The sequence below is a fragment of the Ammodytes marinus genome (genome assembly GCF_949987685.1).
Source record: "Ammodytes marinus genome assembly, chromosome: 18".
NCBI classification, from domain to species: Eukaryota; Metazoa; Chordata; class Actinopteri; order Uranoscopiformes; family Ammodytidae; genus Ammodytes; species Ammodytes marinus.
This window is the reverse complement of record NC_137222.1, coordinates 14,978,239-15,002,922: the sequence shown is the minus strand read 5'-3', so window position 1 is coordinate 15,002,922 and position 24,684 is coordinate 14,978,239. Positions and strand designations below refer to the sequence as shown.

At 45.4% G+C, this 24,684-nt stretch overlaps 1 protein-coding gene across 1 annotated transcript in view; it reads right to left on the bottom strand.

The window, feature by feature from the left end:
* trabd2a (TraB domain containing 2A) overlaps positions 1–23,493 on the bottom strand; it is a gene marked incomplete at both ends in the record, with an annotated part of 66,625 nt that extends 43,132 nt beyond the window's left edge. Inside the window, 2 exons of the mRNA XM_080046629.1 lie at positions 21,325–21,885; positions 23,389–23,493. Coding sequence (XP_079902755.1) covers positions 21,325–21,885; positions 23,389–23,493 — 666 coding nt within the window. The remainder of the gene's footprint in view (positions 1–21,324; positions 21,886–23,388) is intronic.
* Positions 23,494–24,684: the final 1,191 nt, after the last annotated feature.

The following is a 24,684-nucleotide window of genomic DNA, read 5'->3' as shown; positions in this document are numbered from 1 at the left end:
GATGGTAGGCTGCACACACACACACACACACACACACACACACACACACACACACACACACACACACGTCCCCGGGGATGTGAGGTTATGACCAAAATAACTGTCCCATAAACGTTGCATAAACGATACGAGATACACATTTAAAAAGTGATATCCACTCATTTAGGATCAAGGGAAGATGGGCTGTGGAAAGAGAGAACAGCAGCCAAAAGAGACACACTGAGGGTTTATGGGGACAGAGAGTGGTTTTTGTGTCTGGTTTTAGAACACAATTTGGGGATTCGGCTGCAATGAAGGCTATTCTTAAACTGAATGGTTTTAGAATGTTGCAGATGGGCTCGTTGCAAGGTGTTGCAAGTATCAAGCTGTCTCGTCACAAATCTTTGTCGTAAATGGGCCTAAAGGAGTCCAACAAGGTGTCATGACTGTAGTGTCTCTAGGGTACACTTGGCCAGTAACACTTCATTCAACATGTTTGACCATGACGCAATTCATCATTTAATAATTGGTAAATCATTTGTGAAATTTGAGAATTCTTCTAAATTGGTTGTTTTGTCCAAAAAAGCAAGACTAAATTCAAATCCTAGTACATGTTCTGTCAATCAACTAATCAAATCGTAAACTTTATTGTTTTAGCATGTATTGTTTTAACACTTAACTTTAAAGACTCTCTTTTGTTGTATTAAGAGGGTCATGCTGCTTTTATGAGCCAAGCAGCTGCAGTATAGGCCCTAAAATGATTGGGCTTCTTTGGAGCTTTGTCAGTTGTCTCAGGTTACATTGAAAATTCACATGAGTGCTGACTTGGGTTGTTTTTTTTTGTTTGCTTAAAAAATTCCTGTTATACTGTAGTTTCACCTTTTATGATGAACTTTAGTGGCATTAAATGTAGCCTAAACTGTATTGAAAATAATGTATGGTTTTAGTAGGCTACTTTCTAAGTGACACACAACTTGTAAGAATACTCATCTCTGTAATGTCCAATGCAAACCATGGTTAAACGAAGTAAAGTGTGACCTTGTAGCTGTTAAATAATAAGAATAAGAGTCCACGGTCATGCTAGCGACTCATAGAGGCTGTATTTAAGTATATCAATGGTTTGAGCAAAATGCTAATGTGCTGACACTGTCAAGGCTAACATACAAATCATGTATGATTTGTACCATGTTCACCATCTCAGTGTAGCCTGTTAGCATTCTAACGTTCTCTTATTAGTGCTCAACACAGTATAGGCTACGGCTGAGGCAGAAAAGAATGTCATTAATCTTGCAGATATTTAGTCATAAGCCAACATTTTCGGGGCAAGGTTTTGACATGATAATATAATGGCACTACAGGGTAACTTAAGGCGGTTCTAATTTATCCTGAGTGGAACGTGAATATGAAACAGATTTGACAGCAACACATAAAATAGTCTCACGGTGGCACTACAGGAATAGTCAGGGCATCATTAAGTCTAGTCATTAGGATGCATGCCTTTGGGGAGAATAGATCCCTGTATCAGCTTGCGTTCCAATCCATCATGTTAAAGTTGAGATACTCCACCGGATAAGTAGCTTCGATGACAAGTCAGAGGTTCACCTTAGTCATTATATTTCATCCTCTGGGGAGCCTGAATGTCTGTACCATGTTCCATGACAATCCATCAGAAAGTGGTTGAGATGTTTTAGTCAGGACCAAAGGGGTGGACTAACCAACCAACACACTAGTGACATTCATAAAGTAATCATATACCTGTACAGAATGGAGGCAGAGGCCATGCAAATAATGCCGGGGCTGTAAAAACTCTGTAATGGGATAAAAGGGAAGAGAGGGATAGAGGAAGAGAGAGAGTGAGTGAGAGAAACAGAGAGAGTGGTGAATGTATTTTGGAGGCCAAACAGTGGCATTGCTGTTAAGCTCTCACAGGTTTTGATCTCAGCTACCGCAGGCAGACAACAACAACAACAAAAAACACAAACAGTCTTGCGGGGTAGAAAACCACCCTGAAAACCCCTTCTTCCACAGTGAGGAACTGACTCTGGGTGGTGGAAGCAATCTGATACACATGTTTATGTATGTGTTGGTCTGAAGTGTGTGGACGCTTGCCAGATTTTTAAACACTTGACAACAGTTCACATACATCTCCATGTGCTATTGATTGTGTATCAGTGAATGTGTGTACTTACACCATGATCACTTTTATTTGTGCAGACCCTGATTCAAGCATTGGTTCATGCTACACTTGGCTCTTGGCATCAATTTAAGGGCTGACTGTTTTTTCCCAAAGAGCAATGTTATCAAAGCACAGACCAAGACCACTGTCATTGAAATATTGACATAACATAGTGCATATGAAGATAAATGTGGAGATGAGAAAGAAAGTAAAAAAAAACAGAAGCGTTTTACCACCTAACATATAGAAAACTTAAAAAAGGTAGAAACATATAGGCACAATACATATAGTACCAGAGAGATCGACCGACATGCAGACATAAATGCACCACACACAGAACCCAACCACACACCACAGGTTTATACAACATATTTCCCTTTCTCTCCTTTGCGGATGCAAAACAAGTCAGAGCAGCAGACCATCACATTTCGAGTTGTGTTCAGACCAATATGTGTCAGTCATCTAGAGGCAACCACTATTAATCAAAATGAAATGTCTTCCACTGAAAAGATCTTATCTAGAAGCTATACGACTACAGGCTGCCTGCGCTGGCAACACACACTGTCATGAGCTATTTTTGTTAACATGCTGGAGGGAAACAGTGTACACCATAAGATACTAAAATCCCAGTGTAAATTAGCTGCTGTTTTATAAGGTGGCAAATACTGGTAGTCTTATACACATTGTACTACATATAAAAACATATATTTTAACTTTTTTTTTTGAAAGGTGAAAACATAAAGGAGAAAACAGTTGGGGAAAAATGCTGAATGCATGCATGATGATAATGAATAGTTTAATAGTAACTTGGTTGGTGTATCATTTTCTTTAGCAGAAAGAGATATCGAGCTCAGAGAGCAACTTTGCAGCGTTGGTTGAAAAAGTCACCCAGGTGAAAGAAACCCCTGTCGATGTTTTAAGGGGCAACGCTTCGTTTTGCTCCCTGTACGTGTAAAGATATGTAACACCGTGGAGCTATTTGCCTGTCTGAGTCGAGGTCTGGTCAAAACATCTGTGGAGAGAACAGCACACAGTCTCACAAAACCCTCCTGTGTGGTGCTCACCTGTGAAATTCCACTAAAGCCACCGAGAATGTGGACCGGAGCCAAAAAGTCACAAGTGGATTTATGGTCAGGTTAGCTCCAACACTATGTGATCATTAAGCTGTTATATTACTATGATATGTTCTCTTTGGCTTTAGTTCTTTGACTTATTCATTAACATTGGCATTATTTGGTAAAACTCTTAATGCAAATGTATATTGATTAACTCATCAGTCAAAGAATCTCAGGTTTTTAAAAAGGGAGTATATGCAAACTTTAAATAAAATGTCTTCTTCTTCTTTTTTTTATGCAAAAGTATGGTTACCTCAAAGCAACCATAAATAAGAAATCAATTTAATCCCGCAGCACAAATTGACTGCTGCGTTAAAAAACCTTTCCACACGATCCAGGTGAAACTGTGTGGAAGCAGAAACTATTAATCGTCTGTGTTGGAGCTTGTGGACAGCTTTGGCCCCCACATTGCTCCACTAAAGTCCAGCCAGGTTTTTTAGCTCATTTCTACCGGCGGCGGAGAAGCTTGATTTAATCCAGACCAGCCACAAATCTGGCCGACGCGGAGAAAAAAATAAGCATTCCAGTAGCAATTTATAATACTTCATGTCTAAGTGTGACAGGTTAATGCTCATTTTGAAAACTACACATATGTCTTAAAAACCATCTTTTATCTCCCATTTCTTCACATTTCTTACCCACTGCTGCAAAACTGTACGACTCTCATTCTGAAAATAGTGCACATGTGTTTTTTCAATTTTAACTTCAGCGTTATAATATTTTAGAATGTGAAAGTTAAAGCTAAAACAGCGGTTTGCTTCAGGTGTGTCATTTTCTATTTTTTTTTTAAATAAAAGTTGACTATATGCAAGCCTATTAGGGTGGTCATGTATCTCACCGTACCTCAGCCACGAAGATAACATCTTAGTTCCTAATAGATCTTGTCTGATTCATTTAAAATTAGAAAGTGAAAAGAGGAATTAAGAGTAATTAATGAAAGAAGTTGATGTTCCAGCCTGAAAAATAATGTATGAATAAATTCTGTATCATTTCTTGGAAAAGATCATTATGGGATGATATTTATCACAGTGCTGCATGAATCACATGAAAACAGTCATTATGAGCTGTGTCCTCAGGGGTTAAGACATGTTTAAACAATGGAAGCCACACACGAGGTGTTTAAGGAGGGTGTTTTACAGAAATCTAAGGGGTTTTAAAGTAACATGAGACATCATTTTGCTTGAAACAGAAACAGTGGTTTAAAACGATAGTTACGTATGTAACTACGGTTCTATGAGTTCCGGATGACCGCCAGAGGCGGTGCTTGTAGCACTGGATATTCCATCGCGCGCATGCGCAGGTCGAGATCTTTATACCAACAAAGTCACCTGTGACACCTGGGTGACCCCGGAATGTCTATATATTCCGGAAGTCACCAGAGGATCTGTTCCACTGGATCTTCTCGCGGTGTCTGAGAAGTCTGAGTGACAGAGAACTCTGGCGGTCATCCGGAACTCATAGAACCGTAGTTACATACGTAACTATCGTTCTATTTCGTTCCTACTGACCGCCAGAGGCGGTGCTTGTAGCACTGGATGACTTATACCAAAAAGGTCACGAAGAGTACTCACCACTTAAGGGCTTGCAGCCATCAACAGGACAGCCGTCGCCACCGGATGAGGAGCAGCGACATTCACTCTGTAGAACCGCGCAAACGTACATGATGAAGACCATGTAGCCGCGGAGCAGATGTCCTGAAGAGGAACCCCCTTCAAGGCCGCCCATGACGTAGCCATACTCCTGGTAGAGTGGCACTTAACGGCCAAGGGCACAGGGAGCCCCTGTGCTCTATATGCATTCAACACTAGATCCACAATCCAGTGAGAGAGTCTCTGCTTGGACAGGGCAGCCCCTTTCCTGCAGCCCCCGTAACAGACAAAGAGGTTATCTGTCTTACGTAAGCTGGTTGTCGCTTCAACATACGCCCTAAGCGCCCGCACCGGGCACAGCGGGTCTGACACTCCCTCTGCACCCCCCGGAGAGCCTGGGGGATTGAAAGCAGCCAACTCAATTGGTTGGTTTGCGTGATGGGGAGACAAACGTTTGGGCAGGAAGGATGGATTCGGCCAGAGCACCACTCCTGACCCATCTGCGTGCCAGCGCATACACGCCTGGCTCACTGACAAGGCATGGAGTTCACCGACCCGTTTCGCAGTTGCAATGGCGAGAAGGAAAGCCGTTTTCATAGACAGCCGCGTCAGATCTGCCTGACTTAGCGGCTCAAATGGGGGCAGACATAAGGACCTCAGAACCACTTGCAAGTCCCATGATGGTGCCCTCAGGGGTCGTGGTGGTCGAAGCCTCTGGGCTCCCTTTAGAAACTGCCTGACTAGGTAGTGGGATCCTACCGTCAGGCTATCAACCCTTGCATGTGCAGCCGAGATTGCAGCCACATAAACGCGCAGGGTCGAAGCAGCCCTGTTGTTGTCCAACACAGACTGCAGAAAGTTCAGTATCACCACCACCGAGCAAGTCTCCGGGACCTCGCCTTGTGTCACGCACCACTGTGAAAACAACTTCCACCTGTTTGCATAGAGCAACCTAGTGGAGGGTGCTCTAGCACTAAAAATGGTACGGACCACCGACTGGTCGCAAGACGTCAGCAGTGGGTCCTGGCTCTCAGGGGCCACACGCACAGCCGCAGGCGCCCCGGATTTGTGTGCCATATACGCCCGCCGACCTGAGACAGAAGATCCTGTCTCTCTGGAAGGCGCCAAGCCTCTCCGTTGAGGAGTTTCAGCAATGCTGGGAACCACAGCCTCCCTGGCCAATGTGGGGCCACCAGAAGTAGGCTGTGACCGCCACGCTGGACTCTGTCCAGTGTTGCCAGTATAAGGGGAATTGGAGGAAATGCATAGAGCAGGCTGTCTGGCCAAGCATGAGCCAGAGCGTCCTGTCCTAAGGGGCTGGTCCTCTCCATCACGGAGAACCAGAGGGGACAGTGGGTCGTCTCTTCGGAAGCAAAGAGATCCACCACTGCCCTGCCATACCTGTCCCAAATCATGCCCACCACCTCCGGATGGAGCATCCACTCCCCGGAGGGTGGCCCTTGGCGAGAGAGAAGGTCTGCCGCTATGTTCTGGACACCTGGAACATGGGCAGCCCTCAGGCTTAGGAAATGGGGGAACGCCCATGTAAGGAGTCCCTGCGCGACCCGCAGGTTCCGCCTCGATCTGGTGCCCCCCTGGTGGTTGACGTGGTAGACAGTGGAAATGTTGTCTGTCCGGACGAGAACATGCCGGTTCCTCAGAACTGTAAGGAAGTGCTTTAGAGCCAAGAACACCGCAAGGAGTTCCAACACATTTATATGCTCCAGCCTCAGCTGGGAATCCCACTGGCCTCTGACAGTCCTGTGGCGCCATACTGCGCCCCAGCCGGTAAGGGAGGCGTCTGTCTCTACGACCTCCCGCCAGGAAGCCAGCCTCCCTAAGGGCGCCCCCGCAATCAGGTACGCCCTCTCTCTCCAGGGTCGGAGGGCCAAAAGGCACTGCCCAGACACCCTGACCATCTTGTGTTTCTGCCACTTGGGGTCCAAGTGGAGACCATTGGCCCAGATCTGCAGAGGCCGCAACCTGAGAAGGCCTAGCGCAGGGGTCGGCAACCCGTGGCTCCGGAGCCACGTGTGGCTCTTTCATCCTTCTGTTGTGGCTCCCTGTGACTTTGTTCATTTTAAAATATAATTCTGAATTTGAAGATTATGGTAAACTTGTAACATTTAAATAAAAAGTTTTTAATATTTTTATCGCGGCCCCGAGAGCAGTCGCTGGAGACAGGGGAACCACGGCGCACTCGTGCGTTGCGGTGCTTGAGACCGAGTCCAAGAGCCGCTCCTCTTGGACTCGGTCCAAGACTTCAGAGGGACGGGTGGGAAAGCGTACAGGAGTGTGTTCGGCCACGGTCTGTGAGCGAATGCATCCACCCCGAGCGGGGGATTGTCCTTCGCGCTGAGAGAGAACCACAGCGCGCACTGTGTGTTCTCCCGTGTGGAGAATAGGTCGACTTCCGCCTTCCCAAACTCGCTCCATATCTGATTGATCAGATCGTGGTGCAGAGTCCAGTCTCCTGGCCCCCCACTCGACATTATGTCTGCCCCTCTGTTTAGGACACCGGGGATGTACACTGCTCTGATGGAGAGCAAGTGTGTGTGCGTCCAGCATAACGTCTCGCTATGCTCAGCTGCTGCGCTGAGCGCACGCCCCCTTGGCGATTGATGTATGCTGCTGTCGCCTTGTTGTCCGTGCGAATCATTACATGTTGATTTGTTAACATTGGGGCAAAGTGTTGGATTACTTTCCACACAGTGATAAACTCCAATGCGTTTATATGCATGATCACGGGGGCAGGCCAAGCGCCGCCCACTACGTGAGACTCGCAGGTTCCTCCCCAGCCCGACAGAGATGCATCCGTGAACACTGAGATGTGTGACGTTGCTCTGCCCAGCGGCAGTGAGGGTTAGGGGATCGCCCTATGGGGGAATGGACACTTTGCGCCACCGTTGGCGCACTGGGTCGATGCGCAGGCGAGAAAACCATAGGTTAAATGCAACATAGTATAGTTTTTTGTACATAGCATACAGGTTATATGTATATATATATACACATATATATGATGTCAAAATGGGTTGTGGCTCCGAGTGCTTTCTTTTTATTGGGAGGCGGTCCCAAATAGCTCTTTGAGTAGAAAAGGTTGCCGACCCCTGGCCTAGCGGGACCACGCCGGATGCCGCGGCCAGCATACCAATCAGTCGCAGGAAGAGGCCGTATGCCAGCAACCTCCCCCGCCTGAAGCGCTGTAGTAGCTGCAGAATGGTAGCGACGCGCTTTGGAGAGAGGCAGGCTCGCATGTCCACCGAGTCGAGCACCAGCCCCAGATAACTCACCACCCGACATGGTGTAAGGTTGCTCTTGGAAAAGTTGACCGTGAGGCCAAGCCGATCCACATGGCTGAGGAGCCTGGCTGTGTCCCTGACTGCCTGCTCCCGAGTTGGGGAAATGATTAGCCAGTCGTCTAGGTACGGCAATATCGCCATACCGCCGGCCTGTAATGGGGACAGGGCTGCTGCCACACACCTTGTAAATATACGTGGGGCCAGAGACAGCCCGAATGGAAGGACCTTGAATTGGTACACCTTGCCCAGAAATGCGAAGCGGAGGAACCGCCTGTGACGCTGTGAAATAGGGACATGAAAGTAGGCGTCTTTCAGGTCTATCGACACGAACCAGTCCCCCGGAGCGATAGCCCGGAGGACATCTGCAACACGCAGCATGTGGAAGGAAAAGACCTTGAGGTACCGATTCAGCCGTCTCAAGTCCAGAATGGGGCGAAACCCGCCATCCTTCTTCGGTACCAGAAAGTAGGTTGAGTAGAACCCCTTGAGCTGTTCCTGTGGCTCTACTACCTCGATGGCACCCTTCCCCAGGAGGGTGGCCACTTCCTGGGTCAGGACCAGGGATCTGCCGGGATCTTTGACCACAGTAAGTCTGATCCCGCTGAAAGTTGGGGGCCGGCGTCGGAATTGTAGTGTGTACCCGTTGGACAGCGTGGACACCATCCACGGGTCTGTGGTCTGTTCTTCCCAGTAGTCCAGGTGCTGCTGAGAAAAACGTCCGACGGCCGGCCCTTGATCTTCAGTACCTACCCCCCCTGCCCCTAGGGGCCTTGGGGGGGGGGGCGGCGGCTGGGCGCCGGGCCTCTTGGTGCCGGGTCTCTTGGCGCCTGAAATGCCTCCCGTGGCGGCGGCGCGGTGGTACGGCGCCTGCCAACCTGCTCGGAGAAACGCTGGCCCCTTGCTCGTCCAGCTGGACGTGGTCGAGGGCGATTGGCACAGGGTACCACAGGGGCCCCTGGTCTGTAATAAGGTGGCGGTGGCCGCCGCAAACTCGCAAATTGCTGGCTGGCCTGGCCAGCCTGCACACTCCGCTCCAGGGCCTGAAGTGCAGCTGGCCCAAACGTCTGGCCTGGCACAACCGGAAGAGACCGGAGGGTCCGACGACACACCTCCGACAGGGGGGACTGCGCCAGCCAAACCTGGCGGCGCGCCAACGTAATTGTTGACATTAATCTGCCCAGCTCCCTAGTCATAAAAGCAAACGTCTGAAGAGAAATCTCACTTAGGGTCTGAGCTGAGGGATCAACCTCTGACCCCTGAATGGTCTGGGACAAAGCCAGAACAGTATGCGAAAGCGAATTCCCGAGACGGCCCATACGGGCAGCAATGCCGTAGCTTCTGGTAAGCAGCTCGTCCGTAATTCGGCACTGGGGCCGAGGGCAGCGCGCATCGGCCCTCAGCGCCTCATCTGGGGAGACAACCAAGGATGCTATCGCTGGCTCAATTGGCGCTAACCGGTCCAAGCCGTAAGCCCCAGCGTCTCTCATAGCCGCCAGCTCTCTGCTATCGCCAGAGTGATGGGACCAAGCCTTGGCCTCCGGCCAGCACCTATGCAGCTCCGCAATGTACGGCTCAGAGGGGGGCACCATGAAAACAGAGGGTTGAACGGCCTGTGGAAAAAATGCACTTACCGGTGCAGATGAAACCGGAGCCTCGTCTACTCCCAGCTTTGCCAGCGCCATACGCAAGGCTGGCCTAACTGTGCAGCGGCCGGGCACTGGCCCTCTAGCCGAGCTGTCCGCCGACTCCTGGGAGAAAGCCTGAGAAGCCAGGGACGCCTCGTCGATCTGTCCTCCCTCCTCTGTAAAGAGACTACAGGATGCAGCTGTAGACAGCATATCATCCTCTGAATAGGACAGTTGCGCAGCCGCGGGAACACACGCAGCGGCTGGTACCCCCTGTGCCCGTCGGAGGTTCTCCAAGAGGGCTTTGATTTGAGCCACGTCCCCCGATAGCGTGCTCACCTGGGTTGTCAAATCGTCTACCCTACGGGACTTCCCGGGGGGTCCCCCAGCTGCAGAGGAGCGCCGCTTGGCGCCACTAGGACCCGCACCCGACGGGGGCAACCCTAGTCCCTCCACCTCAGCCAGCCTAGCCAGCCTTAGTGCATGAGGCATGCAACTACAATTCATGCATGGATCATCCGACAGTGCTTCCCTCAGGTGCTCAACCCCCAGACATGCAGAGCACTGGTCATGGCCATCCTCCGCTTGCAGGGAGGCCAAGCAGATGACACAATTATGGGCGCTTGACATAATGGCAAATTTAATTACCCTATCTCAGTAACTAATTAGAAATAGCAAATTAGTTAGTAGGCTATGCAGCCGGGCTCTAGGCCTACTGGAGGCAAATTAACGCAGGCTTAGGCAATCGCGCCCTAGGCGAGAGCACCCGAGCACGACGCCCCTGCAAAACGATAACTGAAGTACGCAACTGGCCTAGGCGACACAGCACCCAAGCAGCAGTGCAGCAAAGCTAGCAAATACAACAGCTAGCAGAATAAATTAGAACTTACCGTGGCGGCGCTATCCCAGCCGCTCACTGGCAACTAATCAAGTAGCAACTGGCCTAGGCGACACAGCACCCACGCAGCAGTGCAGCAAAGCTAGCAGAATAAATTAGAACTTACCGTGGAGGCGCTATCCCAGCCGCTCACTGGCAACTAATCAAGTAGCAACTGGCCTAGGCGACACAGCACCCAAGCAGCAGCGCAGCAAAGCTTAGCAAAAAGAAATTAGAACTTACCGTGGCGGCGCTAACCCCAGCCGCTCACTGGCAACTAATCAAGTAGCAACTGGCCTAGGCGACACAGCACCCAAGCAGCAGTGCAGCAAAGCTAGCAAAAAGAATTTAGAACTTACCGTGGCGGCGTTAAGCCCAGCCGCTCACTGGCAACTAATCAAGTAGCAACTGGCCTAGGCGACACAGCACCCAAGCAACAGTGCAGCAAAGCTAGCAAAAAAAAATTAGAATTTACCGTGGCGGCGTTAGCCCAGCCGCTCACTGGCACTCTCTTTAGAAAACAATAGCGAGCATACAATCAGCACCGGCCTTAGTGACTTAGCACACAAGCAACGGCGCGACCGAAATAATAACACGGCGACTGACGCCGACTGTTACGAGCTCAATAATGCAAGGTGGAAGGTGACAGCTACCGCGGTAGCCGGCGGCCACGCGTAGCCTTACACTTACTCACCCCTGCCTCCGGCCGCAGCCGTAGTAGAAACAATTGCCAGTCGCAGCCTTTGGTGGTCGACGTTAGATCGAAGCACCAACCCGTAGGTGCAAGCTACTTGCGACAAAGCTATTCGGTATATCTCTCACACACGCTCTGTGTGTGTCCTGCTAATCCGCGAGAAAATAGAAGGAACAGATCCTCTGGTGACTTCCGGAATATATAGACATTCCGGGGTCACCCAGGTGTCACAGGTGACTTTGTTGGTATAAAGATCTCGACCTGCGCATGCGCGCGATGGAATATCCAGTGCTACAAGCACCGCCTCTGGCGGTCAGTAGGAACGAAATAGAACTACTCTACTAGTGTGTTGTGATAGTTTAGCTTACACAACATATCATTTTCTGTGCAAATTCAAGCTCTATAAATCCAATAAAAGTAGTTAATATATATTATATAATAAAATACATTTATACCTTTTTCCCCCTAAACTGCATGTATGGCATTCCTTATGCTAATTCAATGCTAATTGGTAATAGCTCAGCGATAAGAATCACCCCGGGGTTTTCGCCACATTGAGCCTGCAAAAATCTTAATTTCCCCAACAATGGAGGGCGCCAAACAAATTGCAATTAGCATTGTAATGACCCTAATGGCTCTTACGTAGAGCCGACATTAGCTTTAAACATGGAAAGGCCGCTGTTAAGTGAGTGTTAGGTACATTTGTAGATACTGGGCTTTTCTTACTCAAATGAAGGTGGAGGCACACTGCGAGATAGCAACAATCACAAATGTGTTTCTGTGTTTCCCCGCAGGGCTGTTTGCCCCGTGCCAGCTTTCACAATCAAAGGCTGGAATCGCGAGTGGAAAACTGCCTGCTACAGCACAGCAGTGGAGATATCTGATATATTATCTATAATTACATTCCAAGTTATTTTTTGACTTGTTTCATTGGAGCTATTGTACATTAATCTTTGGAGAGGATCAGAGTCATTGATTCAGTAATTGTGATGAACTGTGTTCGCCTTGGGTGTTACCTTGAAGCCATTTGGCCAGCTGAGGCATTACAATGAGTTGTACTTTGTGTAATCAGACTTTATCTTAACACATTGGGCATTTACAGTAATAAACACAATGCCAAGAGTCCTGTGCTGTGTGGGATATGTTCTCTGCTCTATTTTAAAACAACGATTCAATTAAACAGGATTAATTAACATAATTAATTAATTATGAATTGTATAGATGCCACGTGTGATGCCAATGACTTGGACTCCTCAGCCTGCAGAGGTTTGCATGACCCGGTGTTGAGTCAGAGAGACAAATTATGAAATCCATTTTTTAACTGGAGAACCCCACATTGCATGACTAGGAAAAGCCCAGGGCAGTCTCCAGAAGTCAAACTGTCCTGCACTGGAGTGTATTACTGTATATACTTTCAAAGATCAAAGGTTTGGCACACAGTTGCTACCATCCAGCGGTCTCAAGTCCTTTTTCAATCAAATAAACTTGAAAAACAAAATGTTGCAAATTGGTGGACTTACACAGGAAAGGAAAATGTAATTGGAGAAAAAATATTCTACCTTGATATGACAGCGGCAAAGAGAGGAACTTGCTCAGGATCATACAACAAATTGTGTAGGGTTTCTGAAGAGAAACTTTTGAAGGGACTTAGGCAAAATCACAAATATTCAAGTGTTTATGTAAACAAACACTGAATGACCTGATAAAAACACATATCTTATATGTCAGTAGCAGTAGTGGTAACGCTGTGTAAAATCATTGAATCAACCAAACAAACTTACTGGCATTAAATAAAACAGTGATGACCTTTGGGGCTGGCAGGTTCCATTGCTTTTCTTAATGTTGACTGAGTTTACGCTTTAATTTCTGACTATGAAGCTTTTGAAAGAAGTGTGTGTGTGTGGGGGGTTTGAAAGTGATAGGAGCTCCATATCTTTGTCTCCGGTCTCATGTATCCAGACAGATGGACAGATAATGTCTGAGGGGATGTCAGACATCTAATACGGAAGTGTTTGGTCAACAGTGGGGAGGAAATCAAGCACCTCACTGCCACATGAAACCAGGGAGTCAAGGGATGCCGTGAGGACATGTTGGAAAACCAAGCATATAAAGCTGTGTACACACATACACACACACACACGCATACAAACGCTCATTCATACACGAACATGAACTCTTGCACAGAAAATGCACATGTGTGCTCACACAAACAGTCACGTACACACAGACACAAACAATAGTAAACGGATCCAAGCAATTATATGACCAAATACGCACAGCACAAATACACACTGCAACTAAACACGGAGAGTTGACTTCCTTTGATCAAAGTGGAGGGGAGTTCAATTAAACGGCAAAGTATTCAAGGGTTTAAAATAATAAACAATTGATCCAACAAACTGACTTTTTAAATTATACATCTATGTTTGAAAATCCAACAAATGACTTCCTACACTATGAGTGAGAATACATTCGTAGCCCTAATGAGATAAAGTGAGCCATTTAGCAGGTGTATTTATCTTATAGGAAGATTTTGTATTTAACCGTGTGACTGTGACATATTTCAATCTCATCTATCTTACTGCACACACTTAGCCTTTTTTGCTCATATTTTTTTCTGCTTTTGAGAAATTACAACGTATGTTTCCTGTTAATATCTCATATGATGACATTTAGTTGGAAAATCTGTTTCATCACTTGTGTAAAAATGTCACATGATTCATCATTTGTCCAGAAAACAAATGGCTGCTCTTTAAGCCAAGACAATCTGGCAGAGCATTAAAGTCTGCCTTGCAATACCTTAATGAGCTTAATAAATTTGAGTACAGGTTAAGATTGATTGCTGCCCCTGTCATTTTTCTGGCCGCTCGTCTTACCCATGTGAGAACACGTATACATTTCATCGCCGCGGGCCATTCTGCTCTGATCATCAGAGTCCATTGACCGGATAGCAGTGGTTCTTTCCAGTGGGACAAATGAGACGTAATCAGATTTGCTGCTGGTGTATTGCTGTGTAATATTGCCATAAGGCCAGCATGTGTTCTTTCTCTCCCTCTCTCTCTCTGTGTCTCTCTCTCTCTCTCTCCCCATCACACATCCACACGAATGCATACATATAAAGAAATTCAAGGAATAATGCTTTTCTGTAAAGAGTTAGCAAAACATTTGGAAACGGGCATACTGCTAGCAAAATCCACCTAGCAGCACTTCTGAAGCTCACTAATTAACAAGTTAAATCTTTTTTTGTTAATCCATACGAAAAAACAAAGAGTAAAATGGTCAATATATTTTTTTTCCCCAGATACAATGACTAGAGGAAGTCACCAAGCCAAGAAATAGTGCAGGCATGAACCACACATTGACGGAATTGAAGGGATTTAATCGATTTGTAGATCCCCCCACAACTATTCCCACCCCTACTTATAATCATCATCATCAACATCATTCTCATTAATGAGGGGATGAGATTTTCCTCTGTGGGCAAAGTCTGGCAGATTGCCATAAACGCGTCTGGAAAATAAGGACAGCCATTGTCCAGTCCGGGATGCCGAGCTTCACTTTTCATAAATCTACATAACCGACACACTTAGCATTAGCGGTTATGACCATGGACTACACAGGGTGCGGGTTTTTCGAGATGTTTACACTTTGTGACAGCGACCGCTCCGTCCTATAAGTATTGGTCCTGGTGATCTCTTAGGTCTAAATGCTACAAGACATGTTTCTCACAATTCTGCCAATCCAAGAACAAAATGCCCTTTGATTTATGCAATGTTAAAGTTTAAATACTGTACACTAACATGGAGAGCTTTGCCTTTATGTTGTAATTGAGAACAGACTTCACTGCCTGTGCGCAGGGATTTTTTTTGTCGACCAAGGAGTCAATATAACAAAAATAAAACAACCTAAACCCTTTAATCTCAAATCTTGAAAGGGGTTTCCAAGAAAGAGACGTAAAATGAGGCAGGACAAAGGCAATATTAGATGTAAAGTTTGATACAGGCCTGATATGCTTGTTGCAGCCACATTTTTCAGAAATTGGGTATGGCAATGTCTAAACTATGGAGCGCATGGAGATTTTGTAATTGCGTTAAAAATCGCCAGTGCTATTGAGCGTGGCTCATGCTCAGTTTCACATCGGGGCTGAAGAAAGTTATGTTTGGTTTTTGTTTAGTGAAATACCTTTCCCGTATCTAATGTTTCTCCTCAGGCAAAAGAAAGAGATGAATTAGTGGGGAAGCACGATGCAGAATTGAATATGTAACAAGAACTGAATTGCTCCATTAAATGAGAAAACAACTGTATTTTCGGGACTGACAAACTTGCATTTCTCTCAGGTTATTAAAGTGGGGGGGGGGGTTCTTTGGATTTCCATCAGACCTTGCCTTGTGAAACCCCAGCGGATCCAGAGAGCCGTCAGTTCAAGTGAAAAGAAAAACACCACAACTGAGGTTAGGAGCTTGTCAAACAGAGGTAACGTCATGATACCTTTAATGGAGACCGAGTCACGCCTTCCCTTCCATAATGGCTCCTCTAACTGATCTCAGTCTGCGGCTCTCCACTCTCCTTGTTCCAGGCCCTTTTCCTCGTGGTGAATGAACCAAACGGGGCTTCAAACATTCCCTGGCCTGTTCTCATAGACGTACACTAAGACCTGCATTCATCACCTCGCCATGCACCATTACTCCCAGTGATGGGCGGAAAGAAACAACACTTTCATTAGCAGGTCTGCCTCCACTGAGGTGTGGAATGTCCCGCGGGTTTCCAACAACGGTGACAGAGAATGCCGGCCTTCATGCGGCCATTGTTGTCCTCAACAGGCTCACTTAGTGTAATGGGCAGAGGCTGAGCCCCGCTCTTCAAAAGACGAGGGGGCACCGTGCAAGAATAAGAGCAGTCATGCTTAGCCAGATTAGAGATCTGAGTAGAGAAAGTCTAATTCATTGTGCTTCGGCAAATAATGAGCTCAATGGGCTTCATTTATAGTGGCAGGCAAACTTTAAAAAATGGACACATCATCACTTGTAAAGCGAGATTTTAAAAAAAACACCTTACTTGTCAAATGTATTATGCTATCTTGTGGCCTAAGCACTTTGACAAAGCTGCACTCAAGAACTGTACAACAGCAATCAATTCTAGTATTTGATTTACCCCATCACTTGAGACTTGAAAGTCAGCATATTGATAATGAAAGACTCAAACGGACGTCGGTAGGTCTTCTCACAACATTTTGAAGGACACAAAAAGAAACCAATGCATGAAGAATAATATGGTCACACAACTGTCAAACTGTGTCAAGATCAGTCTTCATCTGAGCAAGATTGATCGAACAAGTTTTTTAGGAGATAGGGAAAAATAAGCCAAATCATCAGACCTAACAGCCCAATCAGCCACAATTAAATTCTCACGTGGGAGAAGGAAATGTCCCTGCTGCTGACCCTCAGGTTGTAGGGAGTTGGTTAAAAGTTTGAAGCTGGAGTTGCATCCTCAGTGACTGACGCTTGAACGCCTATCAATTCAGCTGCCCAATTTCCCCAATGCCACACTTAAGACTAAAAATGTCCTGTCCTGGCCAACTACTTCAACACTCCCAAACCAACACCAACAGCTATTTACACACTGTGCCATGGTGGTAAAATGAAGCATGATCGCGAGGCCTGTTCTCACCACAGATTTCCGTATGATTCCATAACAACCACAATGGTTTTCCAGCTTGGAAATCAGAAACCAAGACCAGCTACAGCCCTGGAGCGTGTTGTGCATTCATCCGATCAGCGTTTGTGTTGATGTTTCAACAAATAAGGGAATGTTTGCATCAACTCTGGACAGAAAATCTGCTGAAAATCATCAATAGAAAGAAAGCAAGCAGGTTGGATGTCATTTTGTGTTTCCCTCGAACAATGTTCTACTAATTCAATTCATGAAATATTTTATTTTCCATTTGCCTTTCTGCTCCGTGCCAGATGTGAATGGCCAGTGAAAACATTACTGAGCCTATTACAGACCATATAAATATATGGCTCTCTGGCTGTAGCATGATGAAACAGTGCTGTGTGGCGACAGTATTCGTTTCACCATTGTGTATCTCACTCATCACACTCTATCGGCACATCTTACAGTTGAGTTGAGCTAAAAGGCTTTCGATGGAATTGCCCTTTTCAACTATACACTGCAAAAACAGTGGCAAAAAAAAAGTTTACTGAAATATTCAGCGGGCCTGCTTCGAGTCAGCAGGTTTTCAAGGCGCCCATCAAGCTGCTGGTGATTAGAATGAAACTGAGTGTGGATATTATGGAGAGCCAAGCTGTACACGCTGTGTCAGTGCTATGTCAGGGTTGGGGTTGTGTCTGGGACACTAGAATCCATTGTTGAGCCTGCTGGAGGCTTTGTGGGCATAATTCAATCAACTGCCTGTGATGATGATGGGAGGTTTTTCTTTCTTTATAACCCTGTTGACAAACCCAATTTCAGCCAGCCACTTTCTTTCTCTGACACTCATAACACCAAGTTCTCATTGTGTAATCGTCAAAATAAGTGGTCTGTCGATGTCTTCCAAAAGAAACTCATATTCTGAACATGATCTGACGATTCCTTTGGGTTGATACATTTCTTGTTTAAGTATGTACCATGGTAGAAACATGCATAGGTACACCATAGCTGACATACACCTCGTCAAACATCTACACGTTTGGTCTATGGGGGCTACCAAGACCCCAAGAACGGCCATTCCGTGCTTGTGTTTTCTTCAACAAGTTTCTGAGATAGCTGATGTTGAAAATACCATTGAGGAAGTTGTAGAAAGACTGTATGTCTTTTCAGGAAAAGACAGCTAACAAAAGACATCTCCACTGCAAACCTTCCACTTAACACAAGCCTCTGTGTATCACAGTCTACTCTGGTTATTAAGTTCATGTGTAGCCTGTGCTGTGCTATTGTATCATAAATCCTCCAAGGACTCAATATTATGAAGAATAAAAATTATAATAAATCAAGTTTTAAACTGGTTGTGAACTACAACCTCTGCTGCTGTAGATGTCGCATTACAGCCAGTTGCCTCAAATTGCTGGGTATTGAATTTGAATTAAGGTTTTGAATTAGATTGCTTTGTCCAGTAAATTATCATTATGGGGGCGGGACCTGATAAGCCTTTGGCTTCTTCCGTCTCCCTTCGGACAACACAAAGTATGATGTATGAATATTTGCAAGAGAAAATTGTGTATTGTGTGGAATTGTCCGAAAGAATAATAAATAAAATAAAATAAATTATAATGTGATGTGATGTATTAAGACCACCCAGATCGTGCAAAGCAACTTGTATTTCAGCTCTGTTTTTTTCATTTTCAATGAACTATGTGGAATATCACAATATATCGCAATGTGTGATTTATCATATTGGGACCCATGTATCGTGAAGTCGTTGCCAATATCCAGCCCTTGTGTAGCCAACGACTATGGGAACTACCGTTTACCTTCGTGTCAAACATGAATTCAGCTTTAAAAAACGAAACGTGATGCAACCCCTCTAATGTCAAAGTCAGACACTTTGTACATCAAATCATCCATCTCGACATCCCAGGGGAATTGCATTATTTGCACAAACACAAGAGAATGATTGTCGGAAAGAGGGAAACCGGCTGTTGTATTTCAGATTGAAAAAATACAAAAGTTGTTACATGTTGGAGTGTACAAAAAGGAACCCATCTTAATCACTCCTAGCCATTGTGAACTCTTACTCATACTCCATGTGTTTATCGAGAGATAAACACTGCCACTGAAAATTGATTTCTATTTAACTGCCTAATGAAATCATCTTTAATTGTACATTTGACTGAATACATGTGCTGCATGCTTATTGACATCGCCCCCATTCTTCCCATTCTATACCTCAAGAGAATGCCAATAAAAGTGCTGCTGGGTGGTTTGTAGCGGAGACTAAGTCTGAGGGGCCAACTAGGCCTGCTTTAAAATAACAACACTTTAAGCTTCTGGGTGTTAGGGTAAATGGTCAAGTGTAATCCCCTTAGCTCCTGACCAGCATTAGAAGAAATTCCTCAATAATTCCGCAACATGATTTCATAGTGAGTGCTGCCTTTGAGCGATGTTTATAATGCTGAAAGGGTCACCGAGGGGCCCAGAAAGACAGACAGACAGACAGGCAAGGGGACTTAAGTGTGCCGGTCGGAGGAACAAGGTTCCTTTTTTCCTTTCGGGTGATTCCAGACTCGAGTCATTAGGATCCATTTTTCTTTAATAACAAAGAACGTGGTGGAGCACGGCTGAATGTTTGTACAGCTGATTATTAACACCACACCTCTTTCCACCCGACTACGCTATGGGAAAAGAAAGGAAAAAGATAAAACTGCAGGCCTATGTTGTAAAGAAAATAATAAATCCTAAATCTCTAGATATACTGTTTGTCACATGCATTAGGTTGCATATTTTAGGAGATGTGAGGCCTATTCAGTAGAAAGTATTTGACATTGAGTAAGGGCTAAACAATTTAGGGAAAATATCTAATTGGGATTTTTCTGACAGCGGTTTGATTTGATATATTATTTTCTAAAGCCAAGCGTTTAGATTATACAATATAGCTATCACAAAACAAACATCTAAACACGAAAATACAGATGTCTGTGCTTATTCCCGGGGTATGGAGAATCCTAATGTGAGCAACTTCATTTCATAAATGGATAGTCACATGGCCTAATTATTTGGAAGAGAGAACGCAAAATTGATAAGTAAAGTTTACAATTGAATGGTGTCTTTAACTCCCTGTCTGCCTGTCTTTTATTGTGGACAAAGAGCTGATAGTTGTTGCATTATACAGTATATTTGAGATATATCTTTTGTGGGGTGAAACAAAATTGGTCAGATATGACAGGAATGTCACTTGTCAGCCTTGCTGTAAAAAAAAATCAGCTGTTCCAATGTTTACCCCGAGACCGCAAAGGTTCAGCCCACATTTTCTAACCGTCGCCAGAAAAATGCATTGAATTGCCTGCACGAGTCCTTTCCATATGGAGTAACAGTTGCACATGACTCTGAAACTACTTGTTAACTTTACTGGGCTAGAACATCAATACTTTCACTTGGCTTTTTCAGCGTACACTCGTCATATATTGTATGTGGTGCTTTTTCAAGTGCTGATAATATAGGTTTGTGGTGTTGCCTGGTGATTTGGAGAATGTTTCACGAAAGGCCTCACACAATACTTTTCTTATGTAGCACATCTGTGGTTTCAAACCCCGAAATACTCCCTTGCTTTGGGCTATTTTTCTGCAACAAGAATGTAATGTTTTTCCTTGCGTTTCAAATGTTAGTTGTTGGTCGACATACATAGACGCCTTGGACCACTTCTGATTGGTCAGTACGGGTGGTACAGAAGGAGGGCGGGACTTATAATTGTTGAGCATGACTGTAATACAATAGGCCTTGCCATTTTTTATTGCGGTGCGGTTTGCCAATCAGATTGTTCTCTCAGCCAAGTTTATAGAAACAAACCTAAACATTCTGATGGGTAAACCCACCAGCTGCATCACATACTGTAACACACATCATGTGATACTCGTAGCAATGACTGGATGTCCCGCTTAGACAGAGGAAGCTTTTGTGGGAAAATAATAAGATAACCGGGATGCCACAGTAATTTCCCTGGTAAAAGCTTCACCTAAAAATAATTCAATGTTCGTCTACGGGCACCGAACCACTTTTTTTCTCACATAGCAAACCAAAACTGACCTCTTCAACAACGTACCTAGTAAGTGTGTTTTACTTTAGTTGCTAAACTTTTGTTGGTTATTAGATGATACACTCTTCTCATCAACCTTAATTTAAAACACAAAAAACTGAAGTCGCAGGGTATAGCATAGCACAAGACAAACATAAACACTGCTGGGAAGGTGGCGGTGAACGTAAAAAAGAACACTGTCCCTGGCCTGAACATTAATCAGCAACACAGTTTCAAACTCACCTGGGAGAAGTTGAGCCCGTTGAGGGGATGACATTGTTCCTCCACCTTCTCCACGGCCCCTGTCCTCTTCCTCATCCTCTCTGCCTCTTGGGCCAGGTACAGGTCCAGGACGGGCACCCCCCGCGTCTTAATATCGGCCTCGGTTAACGAGTTGACCATCAGCATCACCCAAACGGGACGCTTCCTCTCCCAGTTCCCCGCGATGGCGTTGAAGAGGTAGTCGGCGTAGAGGCCTTTACCTCTCTGGTCCGGGGTCATCCACGAAGGCATCATGAGTTTGACATACTCCAGGTGTCTCTTGAGTCTCCGGTAGATGTCCCTGGGTAGGACATCCTGTAGGTTCTCTCCCTGAGGCAGTAGCTGGCAGCTGGTCAGCGCCGAGATGGTGTAAGGGTCCGTCAGGTCCAGCTCAAAGTACACAATGTTGCTCTCCTGAAAGGCCTGCTTGGAGTTCTCGGGGATAAAGTCCCAGACCCGCGTGTAAGGAACGTGGATCGTACCATAGAAATAGGAAGGGGGGTCCCGTTTGATGGTCCACAGGAAGGAGTTTAGGTCGGTTTGCTGGAGGGATGAAGATAGAAAGAAGAAAAAAAGGTTATGTAAACAAAATGGGTACACCATAGCTAGCAACATGCCCGTTTACAGAGCCTAGGCTGTCTATTAACAATGAATTTTGTGTTTCAGCGCACACACACAGTATATAAAGGTTGCGGATCGTAAGGAGATATTCAGTGATTTTGACAACAAGCATTCTCCAGAATCGCTGACTCCACCTTTTAATGTTCCGTTCAATTTTGCACAACATTTCAGCTGTGAATATGAGCGAATCATAGGCAAGTGACATAATGGGAAAGAGAAATCAAGACAGAGACAGGAACACAGCAAGACAGACACACTTTGTTTTTTACTTCATGCAATCTACTTTACATGAACCAACACTGGGACTGTCTGACACCAACCCGCAAAAAAACCCAGCACTTTGTCTGCGTGGGGCTGTTTATTAGACACAGCCCTAATAGACTGATAATGCCTTATTAACAGGCCACTTAGGACCCAAGTGCCAAACAAACAATACACACGTCAGTGATTGTCAGACTGTGAAGCTGAATGCCTTGCCTTCCTGTTTCTGCCGGGTCTGACCTGATATGGTCCGTGCAAGTTTAAAAGATCACGACTGAAATTTTTTTTTTAAAATAGAGACTGAAAGGTAGTCAGGTATTTTACAAATACAAATGTCATGTCAATCAGAGCCTATGCACAAATGAAACATGATCATTGATTTAACTTGGGTTACGTATCAAGCAAAATCCCTGGTGTCAGCTTCTTTATTTAGGCTATTCATTATCATTATAATATGATTATTAATTGGGCTTGTTGAGGTTTTGGACAGTTGGTCAGAAAAATAAACTAGCAATTTGAAGAGTAAACCTTGGGCTATGTGGGGACTTGACTTGTGATGGGCATTTTAAACTGTTTCTTTATGTGGCCTAATGGACTAAAGTGTTAATGGATTCATTGAAAAAAATAACAAACAGGCGAATGAATAATGAAAATAGTCATTAGTTAAAGACCTACACACACACACACACACACACACACACACACACACACACAACTCAAACTCAATAGGGATCCACAGGGCTGACCAATGCAATAAACTCCCATCAGTACAACGTGGGAACCCGGTTAAAACATTTGCAGCCTACAAAGAGGCATTTGAACATGTTGAACACTTGATAAAAATATCCTGCTTGATCTACTTAAACAATTAAGGCAACTTTGTTTTGCATCAAATTATAATGTAGCTAGACCAAGCTAGAAATAGTATTTTTTATGAACTACAAAAATTAAGTTACACTAAAATATTTGGTCCCTGAAAATGTGAAAACATTTAAAACAGCCAGCAGAAGGGAAGAGGGACTTTTATGGCTGCTTTCATGACACTTCTTACTAGCCTATATAATAGAAGACACTGTGGTAGTTCTGATAAGAATTATAGCTACTTTTGGAACACTTCAGCAGTTGTAATTACACATTTACTTTCGCTTCACACATGTGACTTACTTTCTTGTGAAGCTCGCAGTTGGCGGAGTCCTTCAACCTCCACTGGTCTGCTCGGACCAGGAGTATCACGCAGGACTGAATGAATGCGCTCAAAGTGCCCCGCATCGTAAGTATCTCTCTCTCCCTCTCTCACTCTCTCTCTCTCTCTCTCTCCTAAAGCGTGTGCACCCTTGGCTTGTGTTTGCTGTGTGTTGCAGAGCAGCAACTATTCCCCTGACGGCATGGATGAAGTCCTTTATTTCCACAGCTCCGGCTCCATGCGGTCACGTAAAATGAGCTGACAAGTATCCGACAAACCGCCGGACAGAGTCATGCTGGCTCGAGCCTGGACATAGACGCGCTGCTGCTGCTGTTTCACGTGTGTTTGGGAGAGAGAGAGATAGAGAGTGGGGGAGAAGAGAGAAAGAGAGCGAGAGAGTTGGTGGTCATTGGAGTTTACGCAGGGTCACATCACCCTCTCTCTCAACGTTGGCTGGCCCAGGCTGCTCTCTCTGTACCTCCTACTCCTTCTCTGCATTCGCCTTCTTGACGACGTCTTGGACAAAGTTTTACGGCACGTTAATCCAAAAAAAGTTTTGATGGTTTCTTTCAAGCCGAAATGAACCAACAGGTCCCGAGACGCGCTACAACAACGCACCTGGAGCAAAACGTCGGAAACAGTCCTGGAATGTTTTCCTAGTTGTTTTGTTGGTGAATAGGCTATAGTCTATAAGTCTGGTGCGAATGAGCAAACTGCACCGACAAGTTTCACCTTCCAAGCTTAAAAGCAAAAACTTCTCTGCACGCAACTCTGTCTGTCTGCGACTCTCTCTCTCACTCTGCCCCGACGCCTGTGAGTGTATGCAAGCATCTGTCTGTCGGTCAACTACCTACCCCCTGGGTTGCCTTCATACCCCTCCCTCCATGTCTGCCCCCTTTTCTCTCTTTCTCACACACACACACACACACACACATACTGTATATCAGTAATCAGATTAGACAGCACCCGACCCGCGACAGGTAAAGTCTCCATTCACATCATTCATGTCAATAAACAAGGTGCGGACGCCTGCAGACCAATGTAATTAGCAATAAGTGGTATAATTGAAGAGCAACCTAAAACCCATCACTGATGCGACTATTTTATTAGTATCTTCACTAAAAGCCTGATGAATGATAGATTTGCCAAAAGTATATTATTCACAGTAATTCCTATTATTTTCTATGTTCAGTGTCAGGTCCCACACTCTTGCTGCCTACCCCCCTTCAGGAGACCAACAGGCAATCAAGAGCAGTAGTGGTGATCCCGTGAATAGA